The following is a 23965-nucleotide window of genomic DNA, read 5'->3' as shown; positions in this document are numbered from 1 at the left end:
ACAACAGGGGGCAGCAAAAAAACGTTTTAACGACACATTTTAGGAAAGAAAATCTCACACACCAAGGCTTAAATGAGAAACATTTTATGGCAAGAAAACATTAATATGCACAGTAGAGACAAAAGTTATTTCAATCAGATTACAGTTTAAAATAAACAAAATGTGCTTAGCCAGGAGGACACACTACATGTTTTTTTTTTCCATTAGCGCTTGGATTTTTCTGCACTCTGTTTATCAACCGATTCACTTCCGGCGTACAAGGCAGCTCCACTTGTTTTGATTAAACGCCACGATCAAAACTGAAGCAAGTCCCATCACTTCTGCTCATCTGCGTCAGATACACCGTTTTCTCTGGGCTTGAATTTGAGAGCTGCGCTGTTTATACAGAACCGCTGCCCCGTTGGGTCTGGTCCGTCCTCAAACACGTGGCCAAGGTGGGCATCGCACTGTATGACAAATACACGTTAGCCAAAACAGTTTGAGTGAAGTGCACTAGCCCAAACTGAGCTTTCGTATAGCGCGGAACACAGCTCACATTTTTACAGAGGATCTCTGTCCCTGCACTACCCAGGCTGTTGTCAGGGCGACGGACAATGGAGGCATGGCTCTCGTCGCGCTCCCATGTGCCATGAGCCTCTTTGAATGCTGGCCAGCCGGTGCCCGAGTCATACTTAGCCTCCGAACTACATGAAGACATGAAGAAAAACATAAAAAAAATCAGCATTCGTTCAGCTCCCCTTTTTGGGAGATTCCGATTTTGAGTGTTTTGTTGTGTTTACCTGAAGAGTGGAACCTCACAGCAGACGCAATGGTACATTCCTACTTCAAAATGGTTCAAGTAGAGTCCACTAAAGGGCTGAACACACACACAGACACAGATGGTTTTACTATTTCTATGTTTCTAAATAAAGGTTTTCCTATTGAAGTTCAGTAGCTTGTCCCTCCTCCTCCTCCTCCAGCTGAAGGGAGCAACTTGTCCGCACTGATGTATTGCAGGTAGCAACTAGGTTTATAGCACTAAAATACTGGTATAATTCATAATATAAATTTAGATAAACTGTAATGTCAACCTAATAAGCGCCAACCGTCATAAAAGGTAATTGTTCATCAAACTTTTTCAATAGAGATGAACAACTGAGAATTAAGAATCCTATTAGGCATTATGTGTTACTATAATGACATTTTTGATGAGACAGACACCGGCTCAGGATGCCCATGATATGACTCCCAGTATGAAATGCACTGAACGACAGGGATCCATGAATGTGTCCGTGGCTCCGTGCCGGGTTACATTCACACAGGGTTCCAACTCTCACACACATCTGACGACACAGGACCTTTGTTTTTCACAGAACTGTCTTTGATTGAACACAGTGGCAGCTTTGACTGTCTCTCCCTTTTGATGGGAAAGGGACCTCCGCACCAACAACAGGACTTTTTTGTTTCTGTCGGTGTGCGAAAGATGAAAAGAAACGCAGGCACTGTCCAATGACGGTGTCAATAGACACCCGTAATTTACGCACACGCGGCTGGTGATTGTCCTCACAGCGTCTCTGACCTTGGTAGTCGGTGGTTAGAGCGAAGCACTTCCTCTGCTTCCTAAGCTGATGAAATAACTGAGTGTTTCTCCCTTCCCCCAGAAGGCTATTGTTGTGCAATCAAGCCATGAGGAGAAATCAGACTAAGTTTAAAGCTACTGAAATGTGAGACTTTTACAGGCCCCTAGTGGACTGCCCGTCAAATCAGGGGGGGGGGGGGGGGGCCAGCACCGAAACAAGGCTAAGCTGCCTTTCTCACATCTTCCTCTTTGCCTGTGAGCCCTCGTGACAAGTGGTTCAAACCGGGAAGACAGCCACCTGGGTCCAAATGGGTTTCGGACAACCACGAACATTCTCAGTGCCGACCAGGCTAAGTAAACCGTAGCAGGGAAGCTGAGTCAAGACGGCGCTGAGCGGTCTCCTCTCCTGCAGCCAGGCCAAGCTAAGAGGTAAGCTGATCTGAAGTCGCAGGCTGCAACCTGCACAGGAAACCCTACAAGACTCTGCCATGGCAGGAAGGCTGTGCAGAGGTCCCCGTGTCCACAGCCCGAGCGCACCCACACAGAGTCGGGTACAGCTCGCCCATGCCTGGTTTCCCAAACGACGGCTGTTTCCCCCTTGGAGCTAACCACCTGCTCGCTGCTCAGAAAGTCAAATGGTTTCTTTTTAATTTGTTTTACAGTTTTGTAAAGCAGGCTGGCTAAGCTTCCTGCTAACGTTCTGTTAACAAAGCTTTGCTGATGTGGTTTGAGTGTGATTTTATGGTTATATCAAACCTTATTTCTAGAAGGGTTTTATACAGCGATGGGATATTAGTGTTTGTGCTGTCCAGTCCACTCATCCCGACCCAATAGGGCTTAAATGTCTTAAATTAGCACTGAACGCCCGCTAGCATTTGCCGCTAGCTTCCGGATAATTTAAAGTAAATGCAACTACAGTTTGTTTTTAAACAGGTTTGCTCATTTAGCTCCACCATTGTTTAATAATGCTATGAGCATTATTACAGCATTAATATAGAAGATTAATGTTGATTTAATGGTGTTTTTGTAACTTAGGTGAACTAAGTCACTAGTTCTACTGTTTTGTAAAGCAGGCTGGCTAAGCTACCTGCTAACGTTCTGTAAACAAAGCTTTGCTGATGTGGTTTGAGTGTGATTTTATGGTTATATCGAACCTTATTTCCAGAAGGGTTTTATACAGCGATGGGATATTAATGTTTGTGCTGTCCAGTCCACTCATCCCGACCCAATAGGGCTTAAATGTCTTTAATTAGCGCTGAATGTCCGCTAGCATTTGCCGCTAGCTTCCGGATAATTTAAAGTAAATGCAACTACAGTTTGTTTTTAAACAGGTTTGCTCATTTAGCTCCACCGTTGTTTAATAATGCTATGAGTGTTATTACAGCATTAATATAGAAGATTAATGTCGATTTAATGGTGTTTTTGTAACTTAGGTGAACTCATCAAACGGATGTAAACAAAGGCCACTAGAAGTGCCCCGATACGTCAATTCTGGTTGGTCGTCTGCTTACAGTGCCCTCTAGCCTCCTACGTTACCAATTTGAGTCTATTTATTTCCTGGAGATCTAATTACCCTACATTAAAAAAAATCAAGTGTCCTAAAGGTTGATTTTTTTTCCGACTAAATCATTCTTTCAAATGTTATTTTCTCAAATGTTTTGCTCAACTTAGATTTGCACTGTGAATGGGTTAAAACACAAATCAAATGTTCTAAATTAGTTAATCTAATTGTATCATATTCCATATTCTTTAAGATGAACTTTGGTTCTCTATCTTGGATCTGCAGTGAACCAGGATTCACTGAATCATTGTGATGATGGTTTTCAACTATGTTATTTGTCTGTGTGCTTCCTTTGTGTGTACGTAGTTTTTTTTTATCTTAATGTTGCTTAGTAGTTTATTTAAGTTTCACTAGCTTAGTAGAGAGGATTTGTTGATTGAAATATAGTGTAAATTCAGATAAACAACATTCTATAGTGGTGTTCTTTGGATGTTCATTTGTTTCTGTTAATAAATATTGAATCTGAAGAGAAGTTGTCACTCCTTTATTATATATGTGTGCAGAATTTGCTGTTAAAAGAATCATAATTTCCAGGATTTTTGAAGATGCCTGCCCCCTCTGGCAACAAGTTGAAATTACACCAGTGTTGTGCACGTCCATAGAAGAAGATGAAAAGCATCTGCTGCTGTGACTGCACAGGTCTTTTGATTAGAGGCCTAATGTCTTCCATAATAAGAAAGCTATAAATATTTTAGTTATCCCGTGTTCTCAACTATTAGGACTGAAACTCAAATTAGCCAGGTGAACAAGTGCGAGCAGTGCGTCACACTGCGTGCATTCCCAGAACATTCGGCCTGAACCATTCTCTCATGAACTGATTAATACAGCCTATACACGCAACTGTGGTAAATAGAAAGAAACTCTTTTGACATGTCAGGCAATTGTAAGGCTATGAATGGGAAAGGAAAATTAATATCCAACATCAAAACTTGCACTATGCACCTTTAAACGGGTAACATTTAAACAATCATGCCGTATCAATGGGTAAGAATTTTGGTTTATTTGTTTTGTTCTGTTTATATGACATAAAAAAAACGTGAATCAAAACATAGTGGAAGTGTAGAGCTTGACTGCCTGAAACTGACACAGGTCATCATCACTGCAGTGAGCAAAGTCCATGTCTTGTTTTTCATGAGATAATGTGCACGTCAGTGCCAGATTCACAGATTATGTCCCAGTGGCACAGAACCATGAGGTGGTGGTGTCCTTCCCTATTCATTCCGTATAAAGTCCCTTGTTTCTAAAAAGTATATATATATTTCATATAGCCTAACAGACTCACCTCCTCAGTTCCTTTCTCTCTTGTGACAAAATACTGCTCTGGTGTCAGTTTCTTGTGCCAGTCTGTAGTCTTGTTGTAGCGTGTGAGAGACTGGAGGCCTGCAGAAAGAAGAGATCTTTACAATCATTATATAAATCAGTCAGAACAAGTATTTGTGATGGTGCTTGTGTCACCATTTGCAGGTGACCAAATGAACTGCCTTATTTGGAAGCATAACACAATAACATTTTGCTATAGCTATGGCTTTAAACATAAAAAAACGACAACGCTTTCAGCTCCGCGATAAGATGAATCAAAGCCCCAAGTTCCAGTTTTTTAAATTACACCTTAACACAAGCATCAAAGCCTGCAAGGACAATCCAAAGCAAAGCTCCGACATCCTGCATCCGGGTACAAGAGGACCTGCATGGGGGAGAGGGCAGTCCAGAGTCGGGGTAAACTAACTCTGTTTTACCTGGAGATGTGGAGAAACAGCGGGTGAACAGAGGGATCCTCCGCGGTATCACCGCCGATCTGACAGCCCCGTGTTGTTGAGAAACCGCAGCGAGGAGACGAGCAAAAAAACGCGACATGTTTGAGTTTTGTTTTTTTCTTATTATTATTTCCTCCCGCGGTGTCAAAGTGTGCGTCCGGAGTCAAGTGCAGCGCGGATTATCAGTGCGAGCCGAACCCTCCCGCTGCGGCGGGATCTTTCATGCTGCAGCGAGTTCCCGCTGGTCTTCCAGGTCAAAAATCAAACCTCCACCCGAACAAGGCCGACCTGGACTCTTTTTATTGCAGGGGATTGTGCAAAAAAGGCATCTGCCGTCGGTGAGCTGCTGCTTTATGCTTGGAAAAAGCTTCAGTAGGGGGGGAAATGAGACCAAGTCAGTTCTGGCAGCACTTCCAGTGAACAATCAGGAGATCAATTAGATTCATTTGTACTTTCTGACTCCGTCTGTGAGGCTGAAATACTTATTTTTCTATAATTTGGACAAATTCTAAATGCATTCTTGCACAAATGCCCTTTGCACAATCAAATTCTGTACATACAAATGTTTTTTTTTAAAAAATACTCACCTGTACACTCTGACTTTCTCCTGCATTGTTTACATTTCAATTGTTTTAGTTTTAAATCACTGCTGCACCTTATACTGTATTTTAAATCTATGGTAAATTACAAGCTGTATTCTTGCACAAATGCCCTTTGCACAATCAATTCTGATGGTTTTAAAAAAATACTCACATGTACACTGTGACTTCTCCTGCATTGTCTACATTTAAATTGTTTACTTTTAAATCACAGCTGCACCTTATGCTGTAATTTTAATTTTACTGCAATTTACAAGCCGTATGCAACGAAATGTCGTTCTGTACGCACTCTGTGCATACAAAATTACAAATAAAGTTGTCTAAGTCTAAGTCTCTAAGTCTAAATTATATTTGTTTTCCTATTGCATACAAAAGCAAAGATAATTAAACACAAGAAGTTGTGATTTATGGTTTATTATTGAGATTAGGTTTTCTCACCCAGCAAACGCATATTTAATGTTGCAAAAGTAAGTCATACAGAGCGGATTCGTTTCAAATGAAACTATATGGTCTGATACAGCGCAGCAGCCGGGGTGTCGACTGGCAGTAAGGTTCCAGGCTGATGCATGAGGTCCACTATGTAGCGGCGTGGCTGCGGAGACCTTTGATTGTCGGGGTCCTCGCCGAAGAGGACCACTTCGTTCCAGGCCCGGTTGTACTCGCCACGAACAAGAGTGCAGCTCTTTTCGATGCAGTCGGCAAGACACTGGAAAGATCAGGATGAGGCAGAAAGGGATGTGAATACAGTCGCATGTTACATACGGTCATGTTACAACCACAACACAACCGAGAGGCAGTCATAGTCCTGATGAGACAAAAAATGTGCGGCATGCATTTATGTTTTCCAGAATTTACTTTGTTCTTTCCATTCCTTCTAAAAGGCCAGATTTATGGAGTGTACAACTAATAGTTGTCCTTTAACCAGATTCTCCCACCTGACCTGGCCGTTTGTCTGTTTTTCTGATAAACACTGTACCTGGTTGGTCTGCCGGTTTAGAAGAATGGAAATGTCTTGGTAGGTTTGCGCTAGTTTTACCACTTTCTAAAGACGTATCTTTTTCTTCCGCGTCACAATTCTGTGCTACTCTGAGGTGGTCGATCATATAAAATCCCAATAAAATACAATGATGTCAGTAGTGTAACATGAGACAAGGTGAAAAAAGCCAGTGAGTAGAAAAGACTTTTCAAATTTACGGTACAAAGGAAGTTTTTTTGATACGAATGAAAAAGATAAAAGGAATAAGTTTGAAGTTAAAGTAACATAGACAATAACCGTCACAGGAAAGTAGAGAATGAACAAGACAAAAGCTGCTAATACTTTGTGGAAAGCAGTTGTACCTTGAAGAGAAGTGCTCTGTGGCAGTAGATCCCCTTGTTTATCAAACCAATGGGAATGACATTAGACTTGAGCTGAAACTTGAGCTCACTGTGGTGCAGCACCCACTGGAACTGGTGCAGCTTCTCTGCAGCCACCACTCCACCCATGGCTTTGCTCACCAACCTGACAGGAAGCATTAAAAACTCATAACAATGTTGAGACGTTTAACGTTTGAAGTGTTAGCCTTGCTTCTTTCAGGTCTACAGTTTCCAACGACACTCTTGACATCCACATCGTATCATATTTAACAACTTTTAGCAACATTTGATACCTGGCCAAGGCAGCATACTGCTCTTGTTCATCTTTCAGTGGAAGGACGGACTCTTTGGCCTCTCTGATTAGCATCTGCAGGTAGACATCCTCCTTGTGTCCATCCATGTTCTGTTGTTTCTCTGGTGGAGACTCTTGGGCCTCTTCATATTGTTTTTCCTTCTCCTTTTTCTTTCTGTGCAGAGAGACAGTCAGTTATACGCTATTGTAGTAGAGAAAGCTATCCCTTCATCCAGGGCCGAATTTGGGAGGATATGGATCCCTGGGCTTGAGTTGATTTCTGGGCCCTATTTACAACACTGGTTGCAGATGTATGTGTAACTGTGTATTTAAAAACACACACACACACGGACTTTAAACTTAAAATTCCTAAAAACAAGTCTTCATCTACATTTGTATTAAACCAGATGTCAAAGTACAAATGACCCTAAATCAATTAGCGTTTATAATTAAAAAAAAAGAGGTGAAACTACAAGTGAGACTTTCAAAATAAAGTATGTTATCTGTAACGGAGGTACGCGAGGGACACTTCCCATATCTTATATATATTTCCCCAGCTGCCACTGTTTAATCTGTTAACATGTTTTTCTGAGCTGTCTTTAAAAGCGCCAAGGACTTACACATGCTTTAGTGGATCGCTGACAGGGTATCTGCTAGGCAGTGTTACGCGGTGTGTGTCAGAATTATATTCAGCAAACCAGCAAGTTTTTTTAAACATAAGTTTAGTAATGCTGTTGAATGTTGGACAGTTCTGTAACTTGAAGATCTAAATTTCTTGCACGGTATTTTATGGTGAAACTCCACAGTAATCTTTATCGTCTGTAAAGGGTGTGTGACTTTTTGACTTGAAAACTAGTCTCAGACGCTAAGGACTATTGGCACACTAAACTTCTCAGGAATGGTAAATGGACTGTACTTATATAGCGCTATATCAAGTCTAGAGGATCCCAGAGCGCTTTACACTACATTTAGTCATTCTCCCATTCAAGTGTTGCTGGTTAGTGCAATTAACTGAGTCCAAGGGGGGAAAAGACTTGGAAAGATTGTCTTGTGTGTGTAATGTGCATTCTGAACCGTTGTCCGTCCAAAGACATCTGGCAACATGACAATTAACATTCTTGAATGCAGATGTTGCTATAAAACTGGTTAATCCATGAATCAATATTAAGCTAGTTAAGCTGTGCAAAGAATAACCTCGATCCGCAATTTCTGCCCAGAACTTGTGCTCACACTGGCTGCTTATTTAGAAATAGGTTTTTATTGCCACAATAGAAAGAGCAGAGTGAGGAGCCATTGAAATTCCTTGTTGTGGATGAAGTTCCCTGCTAATTCTTAACAAATGCAAACAAAATTCGCACAACCCAAATAAGTATTTGCTCGCACAGAATTTTATTTCCTTTCTGAACACAATTTTGCAAAAACAAAGCCATGTGGATTGGAGACATTTCAACGTTTCAAGTAATTGGAGACATTTCAATGTTTTTCTAGTGATTACCGGGTAAGATTTTATGCATAGTTTGTTAAAAATGTTCCCTAGAAGACGGCTCTGTGTTATTCCTGAAATGATGTACTATAACTTATTGATTTTCAAATAGTTTATTCTTTAAAACCCAACAATATTAAAACACTTCACCTAATGTGGGTCTATGAGTTTTACTGAAAGTACAATGTTTGTAAAATATACATTTCCTTTTTATCTTTGGGGCCCCAGAAAACATGGGGCCATGGGCTACAGGCCCAGTAAACCTAAAGTCTGGCCCACCCTGCTTCACAGTCCATACTTAAAACGAGCGAAAATCAAAAGCCTGAACAAATAATGTTTTCCTATAATGCCACATGTATCCTGATATTCCACTCACTTTGGTGTCGATTTTCCCCCTCTCTTGATGCCAAGTTCTGCTTCTGAGAGGCTGGGTGGTGTATCTTCTGGTAGATCTACTGTCTCTCTGTGGCAGAAAGACACTCAAAATTTGTATAGTTTTCAAAAGTTTTAGATAGATAGACTTAGATAGATAGATAGATAGATAGATAGATAGATAGATAGATAGATAGATAGATAGATAGATAGATAGATAGATAGATAGATAGATAGATAGATAGATAGATAGATAGATAGATAGATAGATAGATAGATAGATAGATAGATAGATAGATAGATAGATAGATAGATAGATAGATAGATAGATAGAAAATTAAATAATAAACACTCTTAATTGCTTGTACCAGCAAAATAAAATGTATCATTTCATATTCATACCCCGCACACAAGTTTATAGACACTCTGATCAATGTAAAAACAGTGATATGTATAAATTACAAAAGGATTCAGTTACATCCAAAATGCTGCAGCAAGAGTTCTGATGAAAATCAACAAGCGGGATCATATTTCTCCAATTTTAGCTTCCCTTCATTGGCTTCCTATTAAATCAAGAATAGAATTTAAAATTCTCCTTCTAACGTATAAAGCCCTTAATAATCAAACTCCATCATATATCAGAGCTCTGATTACCCCGTATGTTCCTAACAGAGCACTTCGCTCTCAGACTGCAGGTCTGCTGGTGGTTCCTAGAGTCTCTAAAAGTAGAATGGGAGGCAGATCCTTTAGCTATCAGGCTCCTCTCCTGTGGAACCAACTCCCAGTTTTGGTCCGTGAGGCAGACACCCTATCTATTTTTAAGACTAATCTTAAAACTTTCCTTTTTGACAAAGCTTATAACTAGAGTGGCTCATGTTACTCTGAGCTACCTTTATAGTTTTACTGCTATAGGCTTAGGCTACTGGAGGATATCAGGATCTAATTTTCTCACTCTATAGAGTTCTACTGTTCTTCAATTATGCATTATGTGTTGTCATTTCTGCTTTAACTTTCTGTTCTCTCTCTTTTTCTTCATAGTAGGTACACCTGGTCTGGCGTTCTGTTAACTGTGACATCATCCAGAGAAGACGGCTCACCCGCTACTACCATCTAATGTAGAACAGATTACTAGATCAATGTGTGCTTCTGTGCTTTTTTGTTTCTCTTGTTGTGTCTCTGTTCTGTCTTCTGTAACCCCAGTCGGTCGAGGCAGATGACCGTTCATACTGAGCCCGGTTCTGCCGGAGGTTTTCCTTCCCGTTAATGGGGAGTTTTTCTTCCCACCGTCGCTTCATGCTTGCTCAGTATGAAGGATTGCTGCAAAGCCATGGACAATGCAGACGACTCTCCCTATGGCTCTGCGGTTCCCCAGGAGTGAATGCTGCTTGTCAGGACTTTGATGCAATCAACTGGTTCCCTTATATAGGAAATAATTTACCAATCTGTATAATCTGACCCAATCTGTATAATATGATTGAACTTGACTTTGTAAAGTGCCTTGAGATGACATGTTTCATGAATTGGCGCAATATAAATAAAATTGAATTGAATTGAATTGAATGTATTCTACAGGAATGTTTAGGAGGGTAATAATTAACAATTATTTCTTATTGTGTGATTTTTTTTTTCTTCCCAGATAAGACTTCCTCTTTGTGTAAGATTATGTTACTGCAAAGAGACATTTATCTGAATGCTTTCTAGACATGTTTAGCGGGGAGGTGGCTGTTTGTGTCAGGTCCTGCTGCATATGTCCCGAATAAACAGATCCAAAAAGCCTTGGAGATCACAGAAAGAAAGGGTTGTGGCTTGACAACACTGCGTTTGTAAAGAGAAAGCAGCAGAAACCAAAAAAAAAAACAATCCTAGCTGCAGTGTGATGTACCTTAAGTTCTACTTGACACATTGTGTCAGACTAACCTAAAGTTTGGATTACATAACAGCCTGCTTAGGGATGCATGTGGTGCTGTGTGTGCATGCATCCTAGGAAAGAAGTTACTCTGATGTGTGCATAGCATTTAGTAAATGAGGTAGATTACTTGTTACCATGTTTCTCTGGACGTTCAAAATGTGATTTCTGGCATCCTACGGTGCTTGTGTACAGCTTTAGAGGAGACTACCGTTGCTTTAGTGCGTGTTCAGAATTGTGGGTGGGAGTTATTTGGTCTAAACACAACAGCTCAGAGTGTTTGGCATCTTAAAAGACGGGTAATTTATCCAGTGAGTCCACAATGGTGGGGCACGCTGGAGGCAAGAGGGGAGAGGAAATAAACAAGAAACAAGAAACTAGAGGGGGGGAAAGTAGAGCACTGGATTGGAGCAGCCAGGGGGAGGGTCACAGTGTCCTAAGACATCTCAGAAACTTCACAAATATATGAATAATTTTGTGGCCGATCCCAAAAGATTTAACTTGTGATTGTTCTATAAAGTAGTCCCATAAGAGTGGTTGGGATCAGTTCCATATATTTAGCACATTACCATCTTTAATCCAAATGTCTTTGCAAAACTATAACCTAGGGAGTGGCGAAAGGAAAGTGTTTTTCATACTCTGTTGCGATGTCGACAACAATAATGGCCCGGTTCTGGTTGACTGGCTGCTTGGACAGCTCCTCCAAAGTCAGGACCGTCTGACCCAAACAAACCTGTGAGGAACAGAGGGAGGAATGCATAAACGGGTGATAAGGGAACACGTTGTTCTTTGTGAAAGATGGAGAAAACAGACACTAAATATTCCGTGACCAAGATTTTTGGCATTTTTGAAAAAAGGAGGAGTAATATTTCCAAGTATAAGCTGAGCAGTTTTTTTTTTGTTTTTTTTTGTTTTTTTTATCCCCATGTGGGGAAAGCTATGCTGACTTTTTTCAGATACAGTCCTATGAAAAAATGTTTCACTCCTTTTTTGTGGTGGTGTTTTTGTCAAACTTAAACGTTTGAGATGAAAAAACTACTTTTTATATCAGACAAAAATAGCCTGAGTAAATGCAAAATGTGGCTGTGTAACGATAGTTTCATTTGTAAAAGGGAATAGTAATCTAAACCAACCTGGCTGTCTGGGAAAAGGCAATTGCCCCCTGAAGCTAACATCTTGTTTTGTCACCCTATAACAACAAATACCATTAAGTGTTAGTGATAATTGGCAATGAGTCTTTTAAATTTCCCTGGATGTGTTTATTTCTTTCTTAGAACTGTTTTACGACAAGCAAAACTGAGGGTTTTTTAGCATGAACCGCCTGTTTAAGGTCACAACACAGGATCCTGATCACATTTAAGTCCTGGCTTTGATTGGGCCACCCAAAAGCCTTCGTTTTATTTTTTTATTTTTTTAACCATTCAAAAGCAGACTTGCATATGTGTTTCACATGATTTTATTTATTTTTTCAACATGACCTAATGCATAACCCAAGTGCTTGGGTTATGCATTAGTGCTTGGCTCAGCATTACAAACTCAGTCCCAGATATTCGTCTTCAGGATATGTGACCTATCAGTCACAGTGAGCCACGTGCGTCCTGGGGAAGCAAAGTATCCCTAGACGTCACTCTACCACTACTGTGAGCTCCTTTTTCTGAAATGGTGTGTTAGTTTTACACCAGATGTCACAAAACAGACAACCACAGAAATTTCCGCGCTTGTCTTGTCAGTCCACAGATTTATTTTCCTGAAGGTTTCAGGGATCATCTAGATGTTTTTTGGTAAATTGAGACGGGCTTTTGTTTCGTTTAGGGTTTTTTCTTTCAACAGTTCAACAGATCAACAGTCTGGCTTTGGTACACTCCCATTAATGTCATATCTGCCCTGTCTATTCTCTACTATTCTTTCACATTGTCCACCTTTACAGTGGCCAATACGATCTGGAGGGAATTAGATTTTAATCTGGATTCGTTTGTGACCTCTTGAACGAGTCATCAAGGCTCACCTGGAGTAACTTTGGTAGGCCTCTAACTCCTACAAAAGTTGTCTACTGCTCCTTAATTTCTCCAGTTGTGGATAATGGCTCTCACTGTGGTTCACTGAAGTCCCAATGCCTTAAAAATGGCTTTGTTACCTAATCCAGACAGATAAATGGCCTGGATTTTGCTTCGTACCAGCTCTTGATTTTCTTTGGCGCCTACTTCAAGTTGTCAGACAGATTCCACTGAATAATCTTCTTGATATACATGTCTAGCAGTAATCAAGCCTGGGCATGACTTGAAAACTTTAACCACTGAAATGTGGTTAATCACTCTTCATTCATTATTTACCAGTTAATTTTACTCTTTGGGCTAGATTAGTTTGTCCCCCCCCCCCTCCCTTAAAACCAACGTCATTATTTCAAACAGCGTTGTACCTACTCAGGTTCCATTTGACTGATAATAAAATTTGTTTGATGATCTGAAACATTTAAGTGTGACAAAAAGCAAAAACTGATGAAATCTACGGAGGTTAAAGACATTTTCACCGCACTATACCATTGTTTTAGTGTCTGCTAAGTGCACACATGTATTTATAGCTACAGGGGTCTGCCATTGTGTGGATGGAACCCTAATTGTTTTAAGGGAACAGTTTCTTACTGACTATCCATAGTCTTAGGTAAAAGGCCAGACCATCAGCCTTCACGTTTATCCTGTATGTACTTTATCACTCTATACTATCTCACCTGACTATTAGTAAGCAAAGAATGCTACACTTAGCTTTTATTTTGCTTGCATGGCAGAACACTCTAATAAATAGGGGAATCCTTACCAGTGTTTGTTTCTGATCAGATTTTTCAGTCAAAAACAAGCAAGACAACTTATTGTTAGGTAACTGTCTCTCTGGATTTTTGCATTCTAGTAAACACACCTTCCCAGCATCATAGAAGCCACTTGTAATAATATCAGTGGAAGCCAAATGTCCCGTCAGGCTGTATTTAACAGGCAGGTTGGTGTTGAGCAGGCTGGTCATGGCCAACTCGCTGAAACTGGTTCTACGGTTCCCCGACTCGTTGATTTGCTGAAGTATTTGAAGAGCCCTGAGACACAGACACAAGCAGAAGAAACACGTTTTCAGACTAATCGACATATACACATATGAACAAAATCTGGCATTGCTTCTCATGTAAAAGACCCAAAACATTGTCCCATACCGCCATCCGGTGGCTGGTTAAAAAAACTACAATCCAGCCATTATGACCACCATTGCTGCGGCGTACTTTTACTAAGCAATGCTTTCCCTTTACTGCATTTCAACTTATAAATATGCTATATTATGGTTGTATTTGATTTGATTTATATGCGTCATATTTATTTATGTGTTTTACCCAAGTCTGCACATCTCCACAGCACAGGACGTTTCCCCGGCGCAAACATCCACCGCGAAGCATGCATTTTGCAGCACCTCCTTGTCATTGGAGTGCAGCAGGGCGACGAGCGGTTCAAGGCCTCCAGCTTTGTGAAACTATTTGAAGGGAAAGGGGAAGAGTTTGGGAGATTTTAGAGCGGAATGGGGAAAAAATGTGGGTCAAACGAGACAGCTCCTAACTATTTATTTTCCTTTTTGTTTTAGACACAGTTCATTGCAAAAGTGCCCCCACCCCTTAACAGTTTTACATGATGTCACATTACAACCTAAAAACCTGAATGCATACAACACGAAGTAGAGATAATTGTGAAATGGGAGGAAAACTATACATCTCTGTGATATAGGATGGCGAGTGTCTGTGACTGTCAAGTTTAGTCTTGCCACAGATTTTGATTTGAATTTAGGTCAGGACTTTGACCGGGCTGCTCCGCCATTTAACTGTGCTTCAATCTAATCCATTCCAGTGTAACGCCCGTTTAGGTAGCTGCATGTTTAGGGTCGTTGTCCTGCTGAAAGGTGCACCTCCTGCCCAGTTATTACAGCTATGTCTCGCGGTATAGCCTCGCGTAAACTCTGCTGATGAAAAAAAAAAAGCCTCCACCCAGGGCTTGATCCTGCCGCCACTATGTTTCAACGTGGATGCTAAGTCTGCTCAGGGTGAGGTACAGTGATAGTTTTCCTCCAAGAGTTACCATTGTCCTGCTGGTATGAGTACTTTTGCAAGGAACTGTGTTTTGTTGTCAGCACTGCAAAAATGGAACTAGAAATAAGTAAAATATTCTTTAAAATTAGTATATTTGTCCTTGATTTGAGCAGGTAAATAAGATGATTTGCCGATGGAATAAGATTTTTGAACTTAAAATATGAACAATTCATCTCCATCTGCTTATTTTAAGTGCAGGATGTCTAATTATCTTATTTTAGGGGTCAGAATACTCATTCTGTTGGCAGATAATCTTATTTACCTGCTCAAATCAAGGATTAAAACACTAACTTTAAGAACATTTTACTTTTATTTTTAGATCCGTTTTGCAGTGAGTAGAAAGCAGCAGAAATGTCATCACGTTTTTACAGCTCTGAACCGTGATCGTTCGCAGTTCCTTCAAACCTTTGCCCTTGCTTCGTTGTCACAGGCCAGCACTGCCACGCACAGCGTAGTGTTGATCAGGACCTGTGCGTCGTTGGACCTCAAGGGTTCTACCAGAGCCTCTATGCCTCCGTGGGACAGGATGCTGGACTGGATGATCTCCTGTTCCGCCATGTTGCAAAGAGCGGCGGCAGAGTTGGCGACCGTCCTCGCAGAGCTTCCACACAGCTGCTGGATGAGGACCTCGTGGGCCCCCGCCTCATACGCCGCACTGGAAGATACCATGTTACTACTGACTGGAAGTGACACGGCACGTCAGTCTGCATGTCAACCTTCTGCAAGCACCTGATGTATATGTGTGACACGTGTCTTACTCCAGTGGGTTGGGCAGACATTGAGAGAAATCGGAAACCAAGACAGAAGAAGGATAGTGACGGCAGGATGCTTTCAAGGTGGGGATAGGTTGTAGCGGAGTGAGAAATGAAGGAACGCCTACAACTGTTTAATGAGCCAGAGATGATGGATGATGCGGCGGCATTTTCCGTGGAGAACAGAAGTAAAGAAGGTATGACGCAGAGAGAGGAAAAGAACAAGTGAATAGGGGACAGAGCGCGAGGGAAACATGAAGACGCACGATACATTAAAAAAAATACATTAAAAAAAATACAGTAGTGTCCATATAATTTGAAATTCTCCCTGCAGGAATCACAATAAAGCTATTTACATGCACAAATCAAGCGGAGCATTATGGCGAAAGCTGTTTGCTCCACTTGTGAAAGTAAAATCTGTCGAGCTCTATTTGGCATTAAGATATCAATTCTTATTGCCACATTGCTAGACAGGACACTGGGGAAGAAAAAAAATAAAATAAATAAAAAATACATTAAAAAAACCTGAAGATAAAAGGGAAGGAATGGCATCTAATCTAAAAACCGTCAGATTACATCATCATCGTCACTAGTTCATGTTGTCTTGCTTTCAGTTTTATTGCATCACATCCTTTTTATGATGTTTATTGACAGTGGTTTTCATCAGTCTTCTTAAGCCCGATGAACAATTTTCATTTAAAAAAAAAATGTTTGTTTTGCAAAGCTTTCTGTTGATGCAGTGCACGCTCAGCATCTTGCTTGCTTGCTCTGCTCGCACAATGGAATGAAATCTCACAGAGTCCGCTAATCAGCACGCCGTGATCTCTGAAAACAGGATCGCAGCTTATTACGAGGCTTCGGTTTACGCCACGCCGCCCAGCGCCTGCTTAACAAACGGCTCTGAGTCGCTCTTGAAACGCAAGTGGGAGGAGCAGAGGTCAGGGTGTTGGTCACTCACAGTGCGTTGGCCTGGCTGCCGTGCGTGAGGCTCGAGAGAGCCTGGGTCGCCGCTTCTCTCAGCGCCGAGCTCTCGCCATTCAGCAGCTGCGCCACTGCAGGGAGACCGCCTGAAAAAAAAAACACACACGAAACCGTCGCAGTGTGTTCGCCACTGCTGCTGCTGGTGGTCCGGTGGCGGTATTATCTGTATATATCGGTGCACCCCAGTCTCTGAAGCTGTCTTTGCTGGCTGGGTGGAAGCTCATGGCGGCCACAGCTTGACAGGCAGAGGCTTTCACGTCGTCGTCGGCCGCAGACAGGAGCTCCACCAGAGCCTTCTCCACCTCCTGCTCGTGGAGGACGCTGCGGCCCTCACCTACGCGCCAAACGTCAGCGTCACCGGAGGAAAAGGCATGAAGCCACAATAAGGGTCTTCTGAATTTGCTTAAACCTATTGTTGATGACATAAAGGGGAATTTTTAAATGTTCTTACAGCTCTGAGCTACCCTGGAGAGGCACTGGACCGCAGTGGACTGGATCGCGGGGGTGCTGGGTGCGAGGACAAAGTCCATCAGCCTTGCGAGCCCCCCGTCGTTGTGGATGAGCTGAAGAGTCTCGCCGTCCCTCAAACAGTTGGCCACGATATGTAAGGCCTCGCCGTGTAGGTCGGCAAGATCCTTTTAGAGATAGAAAACAAAGGAGAAGCAGGGGATGAGCCTCCACGCTCCTGGTAGTTCTGAGTTGTCCTTACCACCATCTACATCACTTCCTCCCAAAAACCCTGCAGCTGTAGAGGCAGTGAAAATGGTAACAGACCAGTGGGTAAGGGTATCTGGAAAACTATTAGTCACTAGTTAGAACTCTGAGTTTCTACTTCTCTACGCTCCTTGAAAATCTCCAGCAAATATTTTTCTTATTTTGTTCTTTTTTTCTTCTTCTTCTTCTTCTGCTTCTTATTTTTACATTCTGTATATGTTGTTACATATTCAAACGAAATAACTAAAAACAGCCTTTGCAACATATTGATTCAGAGAAGGGTAAAAAAAATAATAATAAATACACACCATACTTTTCAGACCTTTAATTGTGGATGTTGATAACCATGCATCACTTGGCAACTATGTGCTACTTTGGGTTGGTCTGTCTCATACAACCCCCCCCAAAAAAATATATATATATACATTGAGTTTTAGGGTTGTAATGTCATTTAAAAAAAAAAAAGCGGAACAGTTGGATTAGTGTGAATACTTGTGCGAAGCGCTTTTATACTCACCATATTACTGAGAATATCCATGAGCTTCTCAAATCCCTGCTCCTCCCTGAAGGTCTCCCGCGTCTCCTTATCAGAAGTGACACACTGTAGCGTCTTCAAAGCCAAACGCTGGATGACAGGAAAGTCCGACTTAAGCAGCTCCAGCAGGGAGGGGATCCCACCTAACTCGTGGACCGCCTGCAGGCATTTGTAGTCCTTCATTCACCCGAACCGCAGAGGTTAGAAGAGGGTCGCAAAAAAACACGACAGTCATGTGTTCAGTGGCGTTTGCGACGCTGATGAATGTCGACGCAACTTCAAACGAAAAGGCTTACTGCAGCATAGTCCTGTAATTTCCTACAGGCTCGCGGCTCTGAGTCACCTGAACTAGGTTGAAGATGATCTCCAGTGAGTTCTTCGTGACATCTGGGTCCGAGCTGGTCAGGAGTCTGATTACGGGCGGCATGCCGTTGTTGGCGTAGATCTGGACTCTGCAGGTGAAATCCGCTGACAGAGAGGCGAGGCACAGCGTCGCAAACTCCTGGACGACCGCATCCTCTGGAGAAAAGATAGAGCGGTGTCGGAAAGAAACACGCCGTGGATTCAACGTGAAGCGGACGGTTTTGATTGTGTCCACGCTAATTGGGGTGACAGAATCTGGTCGTGATAGGAACTCACCTTCGGGTGTGAGGTTTTGTATCATCGATGGAATGGCATCCGCTTTTTTCAGAACGTTGTTAACGTCACCTTTCGGTTGAAACAAGAGGATAAGGATAAGAGTGAATCAGTCATGTAAAACGTGTAAATATAGTTAGCCAAAAGGCAACTAGATGAACAGGAAAATGTACAGTTATTCGCAAAGGCCATGTTCTCGCAAAGCCTGCATTTAAACGCATCCAATTTGATTTAAATCTTGGTTATGATATGGGTAGTTAGACGAAACAAACCATTGGTGGCCATAATACCCAGGGCCATGAAGGCATTACGTCTGACCAGTCTGTTGCTGTGAGCAATGAGCCTGCAGAGAGGCTCCACAGCTCCTAGTCCCAGCAGGGAAACTCTGTTCTCATCTCCTGACAACAGGGGGGGACAGTGAGCAAAAAATAAATAAATAAATAAATAAAAAAAAATCAGCATGGCTGCAGAGTAGACGCTTTAATACAAAAGAATATTGATGAATAAAGGAGAAATCGGTCTCAGATGTGAGTTTAAAAATAGAACAGAGCAGGGCAGTGATTCACTTATACACAACAGAAAATTCTCATGTGCGATTTGGTGTCTGCGGTATTCTCTTACCTTTCTCTGCAAATGTGTGGATTGCTTCACACGCTTTTACTAGAATGTCTTCCTCCTGGGAGTTTAAGAGCAACACCACCGTTGCTGGGGTTTTACTCTCCAGAGACAGTGGTTCAAACTGAGTGCCAAGAGAGAAAGAGAGAACTATTAGGATTAAAAGAAAAGAAAGTGAATCACAACATGCAGATTTTGGAGAGATTTGGTGGCTTTTATAAAAAATATATATAAAAAAAATTAAAAGGATCTTATCCCCTCCAGTCTTCAGCCCAGCACTCAGGTTTACAATAGGATTTAGCGTTACAGACTTTAAAAAAAAAAACTTGATTAAGGACCTGTTGAACCATTGCTGCATTGATTTAGGTGATTATTTTGTTAAAGCACAGCCTGTTTTCAAATCCCTGGCCGAGTTGGTGACGCCGTCCTAAGAGGGTCCATGGGCCTTTGGAAAGGGAAGCAGGCCCACAGCATCACGGATCCTCCACCATACCTAACAGTGTGTGATGGAGGATCCGTCACACACTTCAGGATCTGCTTCACAACAAACCCCACAAAAAGTGTTCCACTGAAAGGCTCAATCATGCATTAATTTCCAGTTGAGGTTCCAGCAGTGAGTAGCAAAAACTCCCTGAAAAAATGAGTTGTGGTTGTTAAGGGGACCCAAGACGTCACTCTTAGCTGTAGTGTTATAGCAGTGCTTATGGGGGGGGGAGGTTTAAAAAGAAAATGGGCCACTGTGTTACGCCATATTTACACCTCAAGCACACCTAAACCCCGAATAGTACTAATTAGAAGTTCATAGAAAGTCTGATCAATTTGAAAGAGTAAATCAAAAATCAGCAAATGCTTCTCATTACATTTATTCTACTGGGGCAATCAGTGGTACCAAGAATTTGAACAGTAAAATTCCTATAAAGGGTATTTCTTGTCACTGGATTATTTTACCACTGAAAAAAATTAGATGGGTTTTTTTAAAAAAAAATCAAATTAAAAGTTTAATATTGTGTTTCATGAATTAAATAATAATTTATTTTAAGGCTTTTTTTAAACATCGTTACCAGGGGTAGCTATCCACAGGAATATGGGTCTGAGTAGCCAGCAGTGTTATTAAACAACAGTTCCCATTAGCTGGGGTTCGTTAAAAGGGGATTTTCTTACCCCTTCCTTGCGCGGGGCCTCGCTCTCCTTTTTCGGCTTCTTGCCCATGTTGTTGTTTCCAGAAGCACAGGTAGCTAAGGTAGCTAGCAGCTGCTCAAGATGCTGTTCAGTTCACTCAAGCTGTGAAAATAGGCGAGGCAAACTCCTGAGCTAACCTGTAGCCGACTACTTGCTCTGCTTCACGAATGACACAGAAGACCAACTCCTGAAATAGCCCGCATACTGTACCCCCATAGCGGATCTTCTGTGTGACTTTTATTAGCCTATAATGACCGAACTGTAAGCGGTACATTCCGGGGGGGGGGGAGAAAGGAAGTTGACACCTGGTTGCTACGCAACCGAGGCCATGTCGCGCGGGAGTAAATGCCGTTTATTTAGGCGTTAATTTCTTTAACTTTAGCAATTAAAACACAGGTATTTCCTCACACACAGCGAACAGTGTTCACATGCATGGCCAGCATGTATCAGGGTTGTCCCGTTTCCAGACTTTTTACAGGCCAATTTAAATAAACACAAACAGTTTGCCATGAATTTAATGCTGATATTCCTGCTGTCGTGTGTGGTTTTTAAATATGAAACCAACAAAAACTACTGACAGGAAGGAAGGAAGGAAGGAAGGAAGGAAGGAAGGAAGGAAGGAAGGAAGGAAGGAAGGAAGGAAGGAAGGAAGGAAGGAAGGAAGGAAGGAAAGAAGAGAAGGAGGAATGGCTGAAGGAAAGAAGAGGAGGAATGACTGAAGGAAAGAAGAGAAGGAATGACTGAAGGAAGGCAGAAGGAAGACGAAGGACTGAAGGTAGGATAAAGAGGAAGGAGGAGACGAAATAAGGAAAAATACTGAATGAAACCAAGGAAACTGAAAGAAAGAAGAAACAGAACAGAATGAACTCCGGCAAAAAAAAAAAAAGGATGGAACTGATGAAAAAGACCCAGGCGGAAGGAAGGCGGAAGGCACATGGCCTAAGGACGACGGGAGGAATGAATGCGGCCGACGAGAGGATGGGAAGGAAAGAAAGTGGAATGCATGCCTGGCGGACCGTCCAGGGAAGGTAGGAGGAAAGAAAGAAAGGAAGGGAGGAGCAACGAAAGAAAGGAAGGAGAAATGACTGAAGGAAAGAAGAGGAAGGAAGGAAGGAAGGAAGGAAGGAAGGAAGGAAGGAAGGAAGGAAGTATGCATAGTTAGTTGAATAGATAGAATGATAAATATTTAGATGGCGAGGCGAACAGAAGGATGGATGGACGGATCTTTAAGATAACGGGATAGAGGCCTGGTAATGCAAATACTTTTCTATTCTCCATTTTCTTTTTCCATTCTAATCCCAACCTGGAAAATAAACAAATCCTATTATTTGTTTTTTCCGATTGTGCCGGTACCCTGTAAAGGACACACTGCACCATTCATTAAGAGTAATGTTCATATGCACGGGGAAACCTGTGGAGGTAAATGTTGAGAAATCATTTATTTTGTTTTTTTAAAGGGTGACCTGACCTGCGTGGGCAACAGGGAGGCAGGTCTTTTAAATGCGCTGCTATGAAGAGTGACTCATAAAACAAACGAGGTCTAAACAGCATCAGCACATTGAGGCCTCCAGCTTGCACAGAGCTACTGACACAGCAATGTGCCAGTGGAAACAGCGTAGTATGCGCCAGAAAACAAAATGACCTCTAAAGACACGGTGAGGGACGTTATCGCGCTGCTTCCTGAAAACAGAGCCTGCTGTGATTAATCTCGTCCACAGAAAAGAAAAAAAAAAAAAAAAAACTCAACGTTGGGGATGCCCGGCAGGATTCTATGCATCTCTATTACAAAAAAAAATCTCTAAAATGTATAGAAAATGAAGCACCTTATATTATATTAAACCTTTATATTAATTTGGGGCTGTATATTTAAAAAAAAAAAAAAAAAAAAAAAATATGATGTGTGCTACTAAAGAGCAGCAGAGGCATGTGTGTGTGTGTGTGTGTGTAGGGAGGAAGGGAAGGGGAGGGAGACGGGGCGGGAGGTGCGGCGAATCAGCGCAGCGGCAGACATTGCACGGCCCGGACTGTCACCTCCCATCGGTCGAGCTGTCATTTGACAGCGGCACACATGAACATCGGCGCTGCGGACTCGGAGCTGACCCGCGGACGGTGGACACCATAACGTCGCTTCTGCCGCTCGGTGTTGTCGTGTCGAGCAGGGCACGGACATGACAGGCTACGCCCCTGTCATCTCCACGGACTAACCACAAAGGCGTAGGAGGACCTCGCGGGCGGCGCTAGCAGCAGCAGCGGCGGCGGCGGCGCTGGCTTAGCTCTCGGGCTAACGGTAGAGACGCGCGGCGGTGAGCGGCGGAGCCTGCGTCTGCCTCGTGCCGTCATATGGCCAGCGAAGGTCGGGGAGGGACTGTAGCTGTTCGCCTGCTTCTCCGCTTAGCATCACCCGTTCGTCCTTTTTAATCCTTTCTCTTCTTTAGTGTGGGGGGGTTAGACACTAGCTTGTTCTCACGGGACATTTTTACGCTTCCTCCCGTTGTCGGTGTTTTTCTTTAACCCCCTTTTTTTTTTATTATTATTATTTTTTTAAATTTTAACCGTTGGCGGTTTGCTACCCGGTCTAGCTAGCGATGCTAACGGCAGCTCGGTGAGCAGCTTCCAGACGAGTCGAGGAAGGAAGAGCGTTGATGTGGGCTGGAAGGGGAGGCGGAGGACAGGGTTTTAGGCGCAGGAGAGCAGCGTCGTTAGCTTAAAGGTCTCATCCTCCCTTGGGATAGAGCCCGAGCTAACGCCAAAAAAAAAAAAAAAAGAAAAACTCGGCCCATTCGGTTCGTCAGGCGGCTAAATGAACGGCGTTAACGCCGCCGCGTCGTGAGGCCACGGTGCCAGCTTTCCGAGAGGAGACGCTCTTCTAAGACACACCGCCATCCATCGCGCAGACTGCAGCAGCCACCCAGCAGCCCCCGCTTGGAAACATGGCCTCGGCGGCCAGCATCGCCGCGTCTATCGCGAGCAAAACCAAGACGAAGAAGAAACACTTCGTCGCCCAGAAGGTGAAGCTCTTCCGCGCCAGCGACCCGCTGCTCAGCGTGCTCATGTGGGGAGTCAATCACTCGGTAAGTCAGACCGATGACCGAGCCACGCTCGTACCAGCCTTTTTGCTGCTCTTGCCTGTCACAACCGTGAGTGCTGCTGAATGACGAGCAGTGGGCAGATCTGTCGCTGCAGCCCTGCTCAAATGTAACTGTGGATAAAATCTTAGTATTATAGGAAGTATTCAATGCTGCTGTGTGTGTTATAGTGCATGTGTGTGTGTGTGTGCCTGCTTGGGTTGTTAACTCCTCTTTGGCTTCCTGTTGTGCACATATAGGATAAGCTTGTGTCACGAGAGAGCCGATCTTCCCATCCTTGGCGTCCTATCTCCTATTTCCTTGCCTTCCTTTGCTAAATATCGACTGTGAGCCAGAGCCTGACAGCCTGGAGAGCCTCCAAGTTTACCAGGCATCTTTGTAGATGTCAAACGACGGCGATGACCCCTTGCAAGGCATGCAACGCGAGGGCATCAAAGTTCTTCTGTTTCTTTTTTATTTATTTATTATTATTTTA

At 42.6% G+C, this 23965-nt stretch overlaps 3 protein-coding genes across 10 annotated transcripts in view; 1 reads left to right on the top strand and 2 right to left on the bottom strand.

Moving 5' to 3' along the window:
• Nucleotides 1-68: 68 nt before the first annotated feature.
• On the bottom strand, nt 69-5270 carry msrb2 (methionine sulfoxide reductase B2). The gene is made up of 5 exons (XM_021317184.2): nt 4856-5270; nt 4402-4499; nt 780-856; nt 536-683; nt 69-446 (listed from the first exon to the last, which is right to left on the bottom strand). The coding sequence occupies exons 1-5, from the start codon at nt 4971-4973 to the stop codon at nt 315-317; spliced, it is 573 nt and encodes a 190-aa protein (XP_021172859.2). The 5' UTR covers nt 4974-5270; the 3' UTR covers nt 69-314.
• A 620-nt stretch (nt 5271-5890) lies between these two features.
• On the bottom strand, nt 5891-20976 carry armc3 (armadillo repeat containing 3). Of its 4 annotated transcripts, none has more exons than XM_036125612.1 (17): nt 20387-20976; nt 19232-19349; nt 18883-19008; nt 18614-18682; nt 18318-18493; nt 17957-18133; nt 17177-17360; nt 16907-17083; nt 16703-16811; nt 15398-15647; nt 14249-14385; nt 13792-13960; nt 11520-11614; nt 8980-9066; nt 7122-7295; nt 6811-6973; nt 5891-6178 (listed from the first exon to the last, which is right to left on the bottom strand). In XM_036125612.1, the coding sequence occupies exons 1-17, from the start codon at nt 20432-20434 to the stop codon at nt 5975-5977; spliced, it is 2463 nt and encodes an 820-aa protein (XP_035981505.1). In that variant the 5' UTR covers nt 20435-20976; the 3' UTR covers nt 5891-5974. The 4 variants fall into 4 exon arrangements, with proteins under 4 accessions (XP_035981505.1, XP_035981504.1, XP_035981506.1 ...); XM_036125611.1 differs by having other exon boundaries at nt 17957-18151; nt 20387-20975; XM_036125613.1 differs by having other exon boundaries at nt 16907-17059; nt 17957-18151; nt 20387-20974.
• Nucleotides 20977-22373: 1397 nt separating this feature from the next.
• pip4k2aa (phosphatidylinositol-5-phosphate 4-kinase, type II, alpha a) overlaps nt 22374-23965 on the top strand; it is a 36695-nt gene continuing 35103 nt past the window's right edge. For 4 of the 5 annotated variants that reach the window (XM_036125714.1, XM_036125712.1, XM_036125713.1 and 1 more), the window contains exon 1: nt 22374-23475. In XM_036125714.1, the coding sequence (XP_035981607.1) occupies nt 23335-23475 (141 nt within the window). In that variant the 5' untranslated portion in view covers nt 22374-23334. The remainder of the gene's footprint in view (nt 23476-23965) is intronic. The other variant, XM_036125715.1, reaches the window with a different exon arrangement.

This window comes from Fundulus heteroclitus, chromosome 21 (assembly GCF_011125445.2).
Source record: "Fundulus heteroclitus isolate FHET01 chromosome 21, MU-UCD_Fhet_4.1, whole genome shotgun sequence".
Classification (NCBI taxonomy): domain Eukaryota; kingdom Metazoa; phylum Chordata; class Actinopteri; order Cyprinodontiformes; family Fundulidae; genus Fundulus; species Fundulus heteroclitus.
Note: the sequence above shows the minus strand (reverse complement) of the source record. Positions and strands in the feature narration are given on the sequence as shown.

What these genes read in the sequence shown, in the direction of transcription:
- msrb2 (XM_021317184.2), bottom strand. Translation starts at nt 4,973, where the DNA reads ATGTCGCGTTTTTTTGCTCGTCTCCTCGCTGCGGTTTCTCAACAACAC. An exon ending in CTGTTTCTCCACATCTCCAG is followed by an intron (nt 4,500 to 4,855) that starts GTAAAACAGAGT and finishes TTCTTTCTGCAG; the next exon opens with GCCTCCAGTCTCTCACACGC. An exon ending in GAGAGAAAGGAACTGAGGAG is followed by an intron (nt 857 to 4,401) that starts GTGAGTCTGTTA and finishes GTGTGTGTTCAG; the next exon opens with CCCTTTAGTGGACTCTACTT.
- armc3 (XM_036125611.1), bottom strand. Translation starts at nt 20,434, where the DNA reads ATGGGCAAGAAGCCGAAAAAGGAGAGCGAGGCCCCGCGCAAGGAAGGG. An exon ending in GTTGTCGACATCGCAACAGA is followed by an intron (nt 9,067 to 11,519) that starts GTATGAAAAACA and finishes TTTCTGCCACAG; the next exon opens with AGAGACAGTAGATCTACCAG. An exon ending in GGGGGAAAATCGACACCAAA is followed by an intron (nt 7,296 to 8,979) that starts GTGAGTGGAATA and finishes CTCTCTGCACAG; the next exon opens with AAAGAAAAAGGAGAAGGAAA.